This window comes from Camarhynchus parvulus, chromosome 2, assembly GCF_901933205.1.
Source record: "Camarhynchus parvulus chromosome 2, STF_HiC, whole genome shotgun sequence".
NCBI lineage: Eukaryota > Metazoa > Chordata > Aves > Passeriformes > Thraupidae > Camarhynchus > Camarhynchus parvulus.
In genome coordinates, this window is record NC_044572.1 from 58304266 (window position 1) to 58320429 (window position 16164).

General features: G+C 39.6%; 1 protein-coding gene across 1 annotated transcript in view; it reads right to left on the reverse strand.

Annotated features, from left to right (window-relative positions):
• Nucleotides 1-3517: 3517 nt before the first annotated feature.
• The window catches only part of CTDP1 (CTD phosphatase subunit 1), a 101030-nt gene continuing 88383 nt past the window's right edge, over nucleotides 3518-16164 (reverse strand). Inside the window, exon 13 of the mRNA XM_030944127.1 lies at nucleotides 3518-5110. Within this exon, the coding sequence (XP_030799987.1) occupies nucleotides 4969-5110 (142 nt within the window). The 3' untranslated portion in view covers nucleotides 3518-4968. The remainder of the gene's footprint in view (nucleotides 5111-16164) is intronic.

Genomic DNA, 16164 nt, shown 5'->3' on the forward strand with positions numbered 1-16164 from the left:
AAGAAAAGAGAATTAATCATCCTCTGCCAAGGGAGCTCTGACTCATGGGGTGGCAGCACAGGCTCTATGGGCATGAGACCTGCAGGGATGAGAACTCCAGGGGGTTTAAAAGGGCCCCTGGAAGTCAGCAATGTCAAGTACTGCAAACACATCAAACCTACCCTCTGGTCTATGCACACGACAGAATCTGAGTCAAAATCAGCCCCCATCTTACCAACTAAATGATCTGAGTGCTCCGGGGTTGGGGTCTTTGCCAACCCCACCCTTCCCTGGGATGAGGTCACAGGGCATTTCTGCTACTCTCCAGCAAAAAGAGAAAGTCACGAAGAATGAGAGGAGTGAAAGGAATAATTTGCTGTACCAGAAATAGAGTTTGTGCAAAAGAGGGCTTGGCTTACAGCTCATGTCTGTTTCACCACAGTTCTAGCAATCCTGTGTTCCAGGTGACTGACATCCTTCTCAAATTCTGCTCCTAAATAAACTCTCAAATGGCTCAAAACCCCATCACATATTTATTAAAAGTCACACTCTCATTAACATGTGGTAGGCAATCCTCCAGTATAGTGTCTGGTTCTGGACTTGAAAGAAAACAAGCTTCTGGCAATCATGCATCCTGAAGTTTCAGCTCCTTGAGAAACTTCGGGGGTGAAGGTCACACCTGCTTTATGCCTCCTCCGTCTTAGCCAGCAATCATGCTCCTTGAGCTTTTTTCCTTTCCACTTCCCCCCCACCAAAAAAAAAATTTTTTTTTACTGTGAGGTGACTGAACAAAGGCTGTGGACTTTCCGTCCTTATAGACATCCAGACACTGACATGGACATGAACAGATAACCCTCCCTGCTTGAGCAGGGAAGATTAGACCAGATGACCTCCAGGTCCACTCCACCTCAGCCATTCTGTCATGCATATATTGGTGACAACAGACTTACTCTTTCCTTGGAGAAGAAAGATAACAGGATTCACGTGGGCCCTGAGGAGATCCAGGAAAGCAGCTGGCCTGGTTCTTGGGGACAATGACTTAACAGCTGCTGGGAATTGTTGAGTTGATCTTCATGGGAGGCCAGACCAGAAGCAAAGGTTTTTCCATTTATGGTTATGAACTCTATGACACTGAGGAATAAATTCCTAGAAGAAAGATATTCCTTTTCCCACACAGAAGCACCGAGCCTACAAAAAGGCAGTATTTTCACTTCTCTGTACTATTTGTTACTGCTGTTACCACAGGTCATCTCTCTGTCTCTCTCTCAAAGCCAGGTCAGCAGAATGAGCACAGGATATGCAGCTGCAGCCTCTCAGAACAGGTATGCACACCTGCTGTAGGTGATGCTGCCTGGGGGATTGGGTACTGCTGCCTCCCGTTCCTGGGAGAGGGAAGGGAGAGGAGGCTGGGCCAGGAGCTGGGCTGCAAACACTTCTGAAATGACAACAGAAGGTGGGATTGGATAGGAAAAACAAATGTATAAAAGCTTGCCTGCAGGTAGTGAGAACTGGGAGTCTTCTCATGCTGAATTTTCAGCTACATGATGAGATCCTCTTCCTTAACAAGACCACTATGTATTTATTCTTCGACTTGTCACCTACTGCAATGTTCACTGTAGTAAAATTAGGCAGAGCTGAGAAACCTTTAGGTACAGCTCCAGGTTTGTGTATGTGTATTTTCACACTTGTAAGACAGTCACCTATTCCGCAAGCAGTAGTGCCAAGAAGGAAAATTGAGACTTCCCACCCCTCACAGAGGATGTTACTATCCAACACTGAGAAAACTCAAGGCCTACTTCACATATGCACAAAACCCAACAGGGAAAGTATCTGCACGCTTGGAGCTTTCCACATCTCAGTGCTAAGCAATCTTCCCTCTTCTTCCCCTGTTCCCAGCACAGGCACAAGGAGAAAATCTTTGCCACTATGTGATGCTTTTTGCCTTTATCACAGGTCCTACTACATCCCCATCCCTGGAAACATTTGAGGCCAGGTTGGACCATGGTGTGAGCAACCTGGTCTAGTTAAAATGTCCCTGCTCATTGTAAGGAGAATAGACTACGTGACCTTTAAAGGTCCCTTCCAAACCAAAGTATTGTATTATCCTCATCAGAGCTGTGATGTCTTCTCACTCTTAAGGACTGGTGAGGGCAAGTCAAGGAGAAAGTAAAGCTATTGGTCTTTAAATCAAAATGATGGTTCTTCCCAGTTCTTAAATAACCATGAGCCCTTAGAGCCATCTTTCCTAGCCAGCAGTGATAGTACATGCTTAGAAAGCTTGATGAAGCAAGGTGCCCTTTCTGTGCTTGTTTGCACACCTAGTACCCTTTCAGAAACCAGTTCTGCCCAGTGAGTTCAACAGCCCCACTGGGAATCTGGCCTCCTCTTCAGCTGTCAGAGTGCCCTTGCTGGCAGCAGGTCCTTGCTGGCTACCAAATGTACAGAAGTAGGGCAAAAAGGCAGGATAAAACACCCAGTCAAAATATCTAGGTCACTTAATGAAGAGTTAAACTCCTTTCACAAAGCACATTTGTTGCTTTTCCTAGGATGCTCCTGCACCTTCAAAAAAGTGTAAGCTAGTGGGAGTGAGTGACAACTTCATACATCCAGACTTCTCGCTGCCAGGTTAGAATGGGCATTTAACTTACCATCTATTAAATCTTCAGTTTCTACTTCTCTCTCCCACCTGTGCAGAGACTAGTGACCAGTGCCCTCGGCACAGCCACCTGGCTGAGCAGAGGCTACTTTTCAGCAGAAAGCAGGCTTGGTGCCTTCTGCCCTGCTCTGGCAGTGAGCAAGGAGTTGCTCAACCCTCCCTGAGCAAGATCTCCCCTACTACAAGGATTGGAGGGCAGGGATTGTTAAGAGATACTGGAATGCTGATGGCTTTTAGGACTCCTGCCAAGACCACCCCCTCTCACCAGTTAAACCATCATCCATAAAATAACACTGGGAGACAGATACAGCCTTCCTCACCAGACAGCTTGTCTGCAGAGAATCCCCCCAGGAATACTGAGGCAGCTGCAGTGCCCAGGATGCAGCACCCAGCAAAGCCTGGCTTTGCTCGCTGCCTGTGTTTACTTTCAGAGCTTAAATGCCGCCCCAGAGTTGCGTGACTGGCAAAGACCATCAGCCAGAACAAGTCTCTGCTGAAATTTGTGCTGTCAAGTCATTTGCAGCATCACAGTGACCCAGAAAGCTGATGTTATTTCACATTATTTCAAGTGGGGTTTTAAGAAAACACAAAACACGCCCCACAACCCCTGGCATTTTAGTACTTAATTAAGGAGTCATCCCCTGGTAGCTGGGGATGCTGTATTCAGGTTGCCGAAAAAAAAGAAAATATTTTGATGTCCCATTTTACAAGCATTAGTCTTTTTCTTATGTCATATGATCAAAAGTCACTTGGAAACATCCTGCTTATTTTCATGGAGAGCTATAGCAGGCAGGGCACTGTAGCATTCAGCCGTGTGGTACCTGTGTAAATGTCCAGGAAACTGAGCAGTTTCCCACAAAATCCACTATTTTTGTCTGTGGATGCTGCCTTTGCATTTTTAAGTGGAAAAACAGTATTAATGTGAAAAGGCTCTTGTATTTTCTCAGTCCTCCTTTTATTGTCATTATGAAGGTTTAAAATTAGAGTGCTATTTGTAAAGCAGCTGAGATTCTACTGAAACGTTCTGTTTTACTGCTAAGTGGAAAAATGAAGTATTCCTGCACCAGTATTCCTTTTAACCATGACATACAAACTACCAAGTCTTCTTTTGCAAACATATTGTTAAAAGGATTCAATCTCCAGTTGCTAACAGTTGAGAATAAACCATGGTCCTAGCCACAGAAATTCAATACCAGAGAGACAACTCTTATGGTAATTTCAGAGGCCAGTCAAAGACACCTGAGAAAAGTCAGATGTTAGAGTCCATGAATCTTCTGAGCCACTGTTTCTCTTCTGTCCTTCAGCTACCTCCCTGAATCTACAAATTTGCTCCCGCTTTCAACATTTTTCATTATTTTCATGCAGAATAAAGGAAAAGATAATACAGAAAAGCGCCTTATGTTTGATGGAAGGAAATGAACAGGAAAGAGAAACAAAGCATACAAAATGAACCTTTATTCAATGAAAGAAAATCTGTTTTGTGGGTCAAATATGAAATAGAATATACAAAAATTTTACATCAGATCTCTTGTCAAAGAAATTAAATTCTATCTAGACTGAAGTAGCACTTGTTCTTTCCAAGACAACACGAATGGGTGAATATGCATCTTGCGGCAGTACAGGACCACACAGACTGCTGTGCTAAATTTCTGGTTACAAAGAAGAAAAGTTAAAAATCTAAATGATGTCTCTAAAGAACTCAACTATTCAACAAAGTAACCTAAAAATGTTGAATGTTGACCACTATGTATTCTCTTACAAGCAAATGATAGGTGGGTCAAGTGCAGAGTTCACAAAGCTTGCATATCACGTTGTCTGTTTCTATACAAATATAAATAGTTCTTTTTTATTTCAAAAATCCTTTTATATTTGATAGCTTTATTTGTGGAAAAGGATGACCAGTTCGTCAGGTTCCTGCTGTACTACCCAGACAATTCCATCTCCTTTATCTCCTCCTTTTTTTGAAGATTGTAACCCATAAACCACAGTCTGCAATATTTTTAGAAACTTGATGTATGTTTAATCACAAGTCTTTGTACCACTGTCCTATACATGAAGGTTCTGCAGAGCTCCTAACATGTCTTTGGCATAGCACACCATGTCCCATTTAATACTTTTTTTTTTTGCTTAAAAAAGTATATTTCATTTAGTAAAACAACTTAAAAACATCTATTTCTGATTTTGTAAAATAACGTATCACCTCTTGAGATGCTTTGCAAAATATACACACACATTTTGGAAAAACATTGAGTACTGACATGAGGGACTCATCTGAAGTCCAATCTGTTTATGAGAAGTAAATATAATTATAAATTCTGTCTTCTGCATGACTCTCACATGAAGTCGTTCAGTTCAGCTTCAAGTGCTGCTGCCATTTCATCTGCTTCAGAGCTGCTTCCTTCCTCATCTTCATTGCTAGATTCTTTACTGGATTCACTGGCAGCATCATCTTCATCCAGTTTGCGCTTGTGACCCCTGGAAGGACAGACAGAGACAAGGCCCATGAATGGAGGTGTCTCAGCGCTTACTGAGAGACTCATATTCAACATGACAAAAAGTGAGGCTAAAGGACTCATCTGTTTTCAGGCCTAGACAAAAAGTATGGCCCTTGCTTTTTCATGAACTAACAGTAGCCAGTTCACACAATTTGTTTTTTAATTGCTGTTATGTGCTGTCAGCAGTAGGTGCAAAGAACAAAGTAGTGTTAATTTGTTTCTTCCATTCTTCTGAAGAAAGTATGAGACTGTTTGAAAACAATGAGTAGATTTACATTCCTCTTGCATCCCAAAAGAAAGAATAAAGCCATTGTGTGAAAGAGATATTACCAAAATACAAATGTTGTTGTATGATTTTGAAATATTCAAGTTTCTGCTTTTCTTATCAAAATAAAACCATAACTGACGAACTGCATCTCACTGCATCAGCATGTACACTTTCATGCTTCCAAACTTTGGGGTCCCATCCTTCCCTTTTGTGTCTCTTTGGATTAGTCCTGCCAGGCTGAACAACACATTTCTTTGCATCTCTGGAGAATGAACCAGTTTAAACAGGAAACTGATGCGCATCATACCCTGCTGAAAGAATCATGTTCCTGGTTCTGAAAGATCTCCAAGGAAAATCTAACGCTTCAACTGGGACATAGCCATAAGCAAAAGAATTTGGATTTGTGGAAACATAAAATCTCTTTTCCTTGCCAAAGGGAATTATATATCAGACGTGTACTTCTAAGACAAAAATAAAGTTGCGATTTTTGCATTGCACAGAATTCATAATGAGATGCAGAAGCACCTTCAAAATCCTTCAGGATAATTTGTTCAAATTTCAAGCAGAAAAATACATGCAGAGGGGCAGGCATCTCTCAAATAACTTTCCTTACTTGGTGGGGCTTCATTAAGAAGAGAATGCACCCACTTGCAGTCATGAAAAACTCATAAAATGATCTATCTATTTTAGCTAAAACAGTAATTCAACAATAATCCTGTTACTTCTGAGAGCACAGAGAAATAGCATATAGCAAGCAAGAAAGACATTTGATAAATACTGACATGAAGGATACATATCCAAAAGAAATGAAGGCAAAGATTAAGAGTCAAACTTATGAGCTTGTAAGCAATGCTGAAATACAAAGCAATTTTTATTTACACAGACACTTTGATTGCTGTTTTCTAAGAAAGAGGAAAGCTCATTAGCCCAAACTGCTTGGTGTGTGAGCTGGTTGACTGACACCTGACTTGCCCTTTCACTTTTCAGAGAGATGGACAAGGTGTGGTGGGAAGTCAGAAGGGAAGTCCAAATCAAAATGCGAAGTGAGCAGTACTATGTTCTATCTTCTCTTTCTGCTGCAGCTGTGGACAAAAAGAGACACCACTGGCTGTTAACAGAGCACCTCCTCCCACTGATGTCAGGGGGTTTTGCTGTTGAGCATAGGGTGGTAGAATTAATATTCCTGGGAGGCAAGGCTGAAACCCTTGGATACACTCTGGGCTCTAAATCCCTAACAAGGAAAGATGGGATGAAGTAAAAGTGTTACCTGAATACTTTGCTACTGAAACTCAAATGTGGTGTACTGAAGCAGTTTCAGGGTACTAAATGTAGCCTAATTCACAATAAAAAGCAGTTTCTCAGGCATAACAGTGATTATTTCCACACAGCCTCTATTAGCATGCAGTTTGGACAAAGAAGCTTCCATGGTTAAAATGCCCAATTGGAAGAAATCTCAGCACATTTTCATTAAAAGCTATACAAATGTGTGGAGCCTTAGCAACACTTGCTTAGTGATGATTTCAGCCTTCAGAACTACAGTGCTATTTCAGGCATTAATGATACTATTAGCAAAGAAAAGCTAATTGGGAATTAAAGAAACCTGAAAGAGTCTTACTCAGCAAAAGAAGAAATGAGTCGTGCATCTTTAACAAGTAGAGGATAAAAAGTACACAAGCAATGCTAACTGAGAAATAAAGTCATGAAGGGCATCTATACCACAATGCTCACAGCTGAAAACATTTGCATGCATCTGTTTGTAAGACTGCATCCATGGAATCTGATGGTATTTGCCCACTGAAAAATGAAATTAGCAATCTGACAGCTGTCATTTACACATATGAAATGTACACACAACTGCAGATACTGTACTGAAGGATGTGTCAGGACAAGCAGGCTTGTAGAACCTAAATACTGTAATTTACTGGGACATAGATCAATAGCACAGATCTCACAGAAAAGAAACAAAAGGGTCTGTGAAGAAATACAAGAAATAACAGCTCATTGAAAGAATACCTCACTGCCAGTTCATTATTTCTTGAAAGTGCAGAACAGTTAATTTACTAAATAATAACAGCAAAGACTAGCAAAATTATTACTTTATGCAAGAAAGTAACATATAAAATTTCAATGTACTTCACAGCAACTAGATTTTGGTGAGGACAATCAACTAAATACAGAGATCTGAAATACTCAGTGTGACTAATTAATTAAAGAATGGAGCTTCAGCCCACAAAAAGACTTTCCAGAAACCTTAATGGATGCCTCTCCCATATTTCATCCCTCATTCAGTTGTATTCAACAGTATCTTTGGAAATCCAAAAGCCTGACCATTATCTGTTTTGTCAGTTCTTGTTATTTCAGGAAGGCTAGAATGACAGCTCTGTTCAATCTTAATATGAAACATTAGTCATTTACAGGGAGGAAAAAACCATTTAAAAAAACCATAAAAGAAAACACAGCTAAGTATTAGTTCTCTACAGCAAAAAAAATCTTCTGAATGTTAGCATTTTTTTATTATGATATAAAAATCTTTCATTATTTGTGTACTGTAAACTGCAGCTTCACAGGTATTCAAAATAACATTTAAATTAGTATTATGATATCGAATAAAAAGCTAACCCTCAGAGACGTATAGAGAAAGAACATCAGGAAGACAGAGCTGCTCTTTTTCTTTGCAAATTCAGAAAAGAGAGATAACACTCTGTTCATAATTTCTATCTTCAGAGAAAAAGCAGTATATCCCCATGGTGGTGTACATATTAACATAACAAATGATTTAAAATACATATTTTCCTCACTGTTTTGTGCCCATTCTTTGTCATTTCCACTTTCAGAGCCATAGTGTGTAGCACTTTTGAGTGGAAAAGTTAAGCTCATACAGAATTCCTTCTTACTATTTAGAGAAAGTGATTCAGCAGCGTTGCAGGCTTCCATTTGCCTGATTTGCATTTTTATAACGAATTTTGCTCGACTGCTATTAAAAGCCAAACACGTTTATAATAACTGAGTATCTTTAACCTCATATATAAACAACTGCCAAAACAATGAATGCAGAACTTTGAATATCTTACAACTCTGTGAAAAAACTTCTACAATCCAGATTACCTTTTCCTTTCCATTAAGTATTTTTCTTTTGTAATACCCAATACAAGGAGGCCCACCAGTTCATGTGCTGGAAAAGTCCTTTCAAAAGAGAACTACATTTCATAAAATCTCACGTATTTATATGAATTGTCAAGAGATTTAAATAAACTAAGTGTAATTCACAATGACATTAAAAAGAAAAAACTATTTGTAATTACATACATAAAAGTAGTTTTTAGGAAAATTTCATCCAAAGAATGCTAATAAGAAATAGTGATTTTCCAAATGAAGTGACAGGTTTACAGAGTTGCAATAGCACAAGGTATGTACCTATAAAAATATCACAGAAAAATTTACTGAAAATGAAAATTTATTTAGCTCTTGATCTGTTAAAATGAGCACTAAAATCTCATTACAATGTACTAGTCGAATGAAAACTCCATTCTCATGAATGCACTTTAAATTTAGTTCACTAAGAGAGCCATAGGGAACAAAGTGAAAGAAGCCCAGTATTTCTTGCTTCTATTATATTAAGGTCTTAATTTATAATTGCCTGAAAATAATGTTGGAAAAACCTTCTTTTCTTACTTGAAAAGCAGATTGTCTCTGTTTTTTTTGCATCCCTTTAAGAAATACAGTGCTACATTAAAATAGAAACATCTAATTAGCAAAGGAACTCAAAGGGCAACATGACCCTTGCTTTAAACAAAGCAAACTTAAATCTTAAATTCCAAACCTTATTTTAGACTTGTAAATGAAAACTACAGAAAATACTTAAATACATGTTCACATATCCTTTAAACTCCAAATACCCACAAATCCCCATCACTATTCTGATAATGGGTAAACCCTTTATTTTTTGCAAGTTGACCTGACTTTTTTCAATATCTCCTAAAATCACTACAATAACAAAGCAGAGTCTGCAGACTAAATGTGTTTAGTCTTTTACAAGCAATCAGCTTACAGCATAGACGTTATAAATTAGGACTTCAATTTGCCACCAAATACAGCCAAGTTTCTCTCTAATGAGAACACTCACACAGCAGCCATAAGTAGTTTGGAAAGGGCATTTTGGAACTGTGTGCTGCCTTCTAACATCATCACAGCCTTGCACCACAACCTACACCGCGCCGGCATGCCTCCAAAGCTCCGTGTGGAAGGTCTGTCCTGGATTCTATACACACCTAGATCACAGCTTTCTGTAAACTCCTTCCACAATGGAAAGAAGGTGATGTGGCATTTGGTAATGCAACTAGAATTTGACTTCCTTCCACAGGAATTTGACTGTGGGAACACTGTATTCAGACAAACTAGTTCTCTGGCAGTATTCTTCAGTTATGAAGAAGTAGGGCTGGTTATCCAGTAAAACTCTTCTTCAACCTATTCTGAAGATGCCAGCCCAGTAGCTGGCTAACAAGCTTCAATGCCTTGAGCTCTGAGAACACACAAACTGAAAATCAATGTTGTGAGCATTAATATGTTACATGGGACAGACAGACAAGATGGTTAAATTTTCAGAGAGATGTTCCAAGTCTTGCGATTATGTTTTTTTAACATGGGATACATGGCAATATCTTTAAAGTCCCTTCCAAGCCAAACCATGCTGATTCTATGCCCATTCAGAGTGAGCAATTGTCCACAGCCTGCCTGTAACTCAGGTGTCTCCCCTCTGGCAATTTCCCTGGAACATCTGTGCAGGGGCACTGGATTTTCTGTCCTGGTGCTCCTCCCTGGCACTAGCACAGCACACTGCCAGGCACACACACAGCCGTGGGAGCACGAACAGCACCACCCCAGCACTACTGGCAAGCTGCAGTGTGTGTTTTCACTTTCTGCTCCTGCTGGGACAAACAGGATGCTATTCAGCACCGCAGGAACAAATGCCAGACACCTCATGTATTTCCTCAAGAACTCATCCAATGCTGTCTGCAGGATTGCAGGGTGATCCAGAAATCTAATATGCAGAAGAATTATGCACTGAGAATGTTCCTTGCACAGCCTCGGGGTGCAGAGAGAGCCCCTGCAGTTGGAGGAACAGTGTGCTTTCAATGCTGCTCACAAAAACCTCTTGCAGGCACCCACCAATTCCAACTGACATCTCTGAGGAGTATTTTAACTAACACAACAGTAAAGTGAGAGCTAATTAAATTCTGTACAGCCTCAGTGCCTTTCTGCCTTAAAATTTAGCGCACCTGTGCACAATTCCAATGGTAAGAAACTATTCTGGAAACTGAAAACATCCTACAACAGTTTTATAGGTAGTTCTCTGAACTAAACACTCAATGATATCTAAATTTAGAGTATTTTAAGTCAGGAAGTCACTGAAAATTTAATATAGCACACTGTAGTAATTTCTGGATTTAACAAGGATAGTTGATAAATTTTGCTAAAATTGTCCCATTGATGAGCTTGTGTCTTCTTAATATTCAGATCAAGGGGAAAGTTTAATAACAAGAAAATCAGTCCAACAGTGGTTTCTTAACAATATTAATGTCTTCTTGAAGAAAATGGCGATTTCTTAATAGTTAAACATGGGGATATTCCAAAACCAAACAGTGTAGCAATAAAACTTTAAAATTAAATGCTGTGTGTTTTTCTCTGCACTGAACTAATTTAGATACAGATAACAATTAAATTGGATAATGGAAAACTGAAAAGTTGAATCTACAATTTTGCTTCTGTAATTAAGTCACAGAAACAGAAACTGTGTCCCTAAAATATTACCTGTTATTAACTTCAAGTTGTTTAAAAATAATCCATGTACTTATAAGACATATACAACATGCAATACAATTATTTCTTCAAAAGGCAAAGGTGACAGCGGCAGTTTTATATCAGACAACAAATAATCTTGTCATTGACATATAGAGGACAGCAGAAAATTAAATATACTTTTCACTATGTGGAATGCCAGACTGTTACCCGACACTTTCATAAGGGAAAATGCACAGATGCGCTCTAGCATATGACTTCTTAATCCTATTTGAAAGCTAAACCAGGCCTTTGTTGTTTGCATCAATTCTCTTTCCAGCTTCTTCTAGTTTACAAATATTACCTCTTCTGACAATAAAAGTTAGACAGTAGTTCTGTAGCTCTGTAGAGATTCTGGGTAACTCTGGGAGGCTGTAATACCAAGGCTCGGAAGTGAGCAAAGATAGTTGAAGCCTTTCTTCCCAGCACCTGGGTGGGCATTGTACACCAACTCTACTGGGATTTGGTTTGAAAAACGTCTTTTGAAAATGGACTAATTCCTCAAACTAATTTCTGTATAGGATGGCAATAGTCTCAGATAGTGATGAAGAATAATGTCCTCCTTAGAGATCGAAATGAGTCATTGTTTTAAAGAATGGTTGTATGCAATAAAAAATTAAGATGAAAAGTGGGCAAAAAAAACCTAGGATGCATGGGCAATTTAGAAAATTCAAAACCATACATCAAAACAAGAAGTTGGAAAAGAAACATCATCTGATTTATCTGAGAAAAGTAAAACTGCTTTCATTTTTCTCACAGAAGCACAATGCGTATGTAGAGGTACCCCTGTGCCAATATAAGGGAGAACCAACTCCAGTTTGAAGACCCCCAACACTGCAAAGTAACACTTGAAATCCTGATTGGATTTGCCAGCATCACTTACAAACACTGAGAATACTCTTCAAAATGCATTATTTGGCTTCTTAAATTGTTAAGATGGAATTTAGCTGACAACACACTGACTGTGCTAATCAAGGAGGTTGGAAGTAGGATTTGGTATATGGTGGCTTTTTAAGTAAGATATCAATAGATTATCTTAATCTGTAGGCTGTGAACTACACCAAGTTATAAAGAAAGATGATTTTTCATCTTTAGTCAAAGCCTTCAACTCTAATTTTTACTAACTTGTCTCTTACTTTGTCCTTGTTTTCAATAAGTAATTGAGATTAAATTGCAAATAATTAAACCAAACATCCTTCTAGGATGTTCATTCTCTGCTTTGCTCACAAGAATATTAACTAACAACATCTCTGCTTCATCATAAAATATTGAAAATAAGACAAAACACATCACTGATTCTATATGGATACTGGTAGTACTGTCATTGCCACTGAGGCACAAAAAAGAGACTTCAAATTTCATTAAAATGTTGTGTTCTATGGGCCAAAATACACGCTCCCCTTTCCACACAGGTATATTCTTCCATGAAATTCACTAGGTCACTCCTGCCAAAAATGGTCAGCCCTTCATCCTCCTCACATTGCCATGCGACTTAACTGGATAATCCCCCAGCTGATTGACTCTGCCGCCCGCCTCACAGTCTGGTAAGCCCGTAGTCCACCACCTCTGTAGTCAGCTTCCAAGGACTATTTACTGCACAACAGTTGGGGAATTGGAGCTGTTGTGAGGCTGTGGGTTACACCATAGTACCTGGGACTGAGATTGCTCCATCTAGCAACGGGCTGCAAGATTTCTTCTCTGTATCATACAGCATCTTCCTGCAACATTACATTTCTCTACTATTTATTTCTTTATCCCAATGGCAAGACATGTTATCTTGGCAATCCTCACTTCTTCCTTCCCCAAATTCCTAGCCCTGACAACTTACATTTTTCTTTATTTATTTGTTGAAACTGTACATAATAAATATTTTTTCATGCATTAAAACAGGTTTTGGAAGACTGTTTTGAGAAGACCACATTGTAACACAAAGCTACAGAGAACCTAGAAAATAATTTATCAGCATTAAAAGGTCAACACTTGACTTCAGACAGTCCATTTTGCTACAGGATGTTTTAGAAAAGCTAGTAAGTTAGAAAATGAAATGACATCAAGGCAGGAAGTCACTTCTCAGTAAAAGAAATTTTCAGAAATTTGTTAGACATTTGCTAGGCTTCCACTAGAAACAGAGCAAAGTAGTGTCAAGACTTGGTTTACAAATAAGAAAAATCTGAATTGAGGTTGTGAAAGTATGTGCCAGAACCATGTGACTTTTACATGAGTTTTATAAGGTTAGCATAAATGATATATACAGCATAAAAATACATGCAATACATTTGAAACAAAATGCCAGCCATCTTTTTTTTATTGTGTAATTCCAACAAACTCCCCAAAAAGTGGGTTTGCATTCATTAAATTTGGATCTCTATAATACTGGGTCAGTGAGCATCACCAATGCAATCTGGATCAAAAGGCATGTGCCAGCCCCCAGCCTATGTGCCAAATGGAATCACACGGCTGAGAATTCCCCGTACCTGTTCTTTTCACACCAGCTACAATGTGACAAACAACCCAGTGCAGCAGATCGCAGCTCTCCTGGCTCACAGTCTTGGGCCCCTCTACAGTCTGCTCTACAGTTTTTTCTGTCAATATTTCTGGAATAAATTTGAACTAGCAAAGGCAATTTATACTTGATCTGTACTTTCTGGTGCAAAGCTGCAATTTTTTATGATGGTGCTGTCCAAAACCTAGATTCAAGGTATTATTCAGCTGCAGTCTCCCCCATACCGCTAATGAAGAAGGCATCTGAAGGAGAAGCAACTCATTATCTTTTATCAGTCCACAGTAAAAGGCAGCTGTTGAGCCTGTGTCATGGAGAGTTAATTTTCTTTCCACTAGCCAGGACAGTGTGATGTTTTGAATTTAGTGTGAGACTGATGTTGATAACACACTGATGGCTCAGTCATTGCTCAGCAGTGCTTACCCTGAACCAAGGACTTTTCAGGTTCCTGTGCTCTGCCAGCGAGGAGCTGCACAAGGACCTGGAAGGGAGCATGGCCAGGACAGTTGACCCAAACTGGGCAAAGGGATATTCCAGACCATACAATGCCATGCCCAGCACATAAACTGGGGGTCATTGGACAGGAGGGGCTGATTGCTGCTGAGGGAGAAGCAGCAAGTTGGTGAGCATTTGTGTCACACACCACTTGTTTCCCTTAGGGAAATTAAACTTACCTCCTCATTACAATTATTATGATGTTATTACAGTATTTTATTTTGTTTCAATTATTAAACTGTTCTTATTTCAAGCCATAGGTTTACTTTTTCCTGGTTCTCTGCCACACAGGGCAGGGGGAAGTGAGCAAGTGGCTGTGTGGTTCTTAGTATCTGGAGTTAAACCAGGACAGCCTGGTCTTATCCATGTAATGGTACTAGCCACAGGCTCTGATAAAGTACAATTACCAATTTACCTGGATATATGGATGTGTACAAGAGGGAAATGTGAAAAGCTGTTTCTCCAGCTGCCAAATTACTAGACAGATACAGCACTTCAAACATGTAAAAACTGAGACTGCAACAAGTTGTTCTTCTAATGCTTGAGAATGAGATAGCCCACATGGATGCAGGGACAGGAGCAAGGTCTGAAATGCCAGGCAGAGGATGAGACACTTCTCTGTTTGACTTCAGGAATAACAGCACTTGACAGGCCCTCTCCCAGACTGCTGGAACACATTTCACAGCTGACCTTACTCAGATATCCCTTTCTCCTCCTCAGCCTGCACAGGTGACCCTCAGGGGTGAGGAGCAGGGCCTGTGCACAGCCCTGGCAGAGAGGAGAAGCCCTGCCACACACCAGGATCTTGCATCTGGCCCCACTGCTCAGATGCTGTTTATCCAGCCTTGCTAACACCTGGGACACTAAAAACTTTCTGGTATTACCATTCAGTGGTCTGAAGCAAACAACAACATCAGCTGAGACATACCATTTCACCACTTTTTGTGTTAATCTGCAAGCTTTACAGGCTCTTTACCTAGCAGGAACATACTTTGCAAGAACATTTAACGTGATGTGGTTTGTCTGATGGGTTATTTCACTGCAACTGGCAAAACATATACTGTCATGTATTCAATTGTGTTCTCCAGTAAATATTCACTGGGATACCTAAAGGCACACTCAAGCCACAGTGGTAATCTGAGAACAGCAAAAGGAGGCTCTGAACAGGAGACTTTTCCCTCAGCAAACAGGGACTGCTTCTGTGCAATGCAGTGGCAATATGCTTGGGTCACACAGGAAAGGACATGTTTTCTGCTTTGACATCTACAGTGGTGTGGGGAATCAAAACATCCCTATTCTGCTTTTCACATGCATGGCTGAAAACAACACAGGGACAGACCTCCACAACTGGCTTGATACAGATACAAAAGTCTTCTGAAGCAAATCCAAGGTTTCTAAAATATCTGACTTTGCTCTTCACAATGTGAATACCTATTAGAAGTGATTAATAAACTACTTGGAAATGGGAATATCTACCCATTTTGATTCCTAGATTTCCTCCCCTTCCATTAAGAAGCAGTACTGCTTCTCTTCTACCAACATTTTTAGCACATGCTTCAAGCTGGCATTTTAATTGAAGAAACACACTGCTGTTTAGCAGCCATTAAAGACTTGCAACTATCAAGATTAATGCACATTAGTTATTATGTGGAATTTAAAGTACTTTTAGAATTCATTAGGGAAACTAGAGCTATTTTTCTTGATAGGAACAATGTTACCTTACAGTTTCCCGCTAATGTCCTAGGTCTCGACACAATGAAGGATTAAAAACCTTCACTGACACATCTTAATGTACTTCTTAGTTTCCTTATTCTCAAGAGATATTTAGATATCCACATATCTTACTAAGGAAAAACAAATTGTTTAATAGCTCATAAATTGCAGTGAAGAACTTGGCCTGATTAAAGGAAAAAATGCTGCCTAAATTACCTGAGGG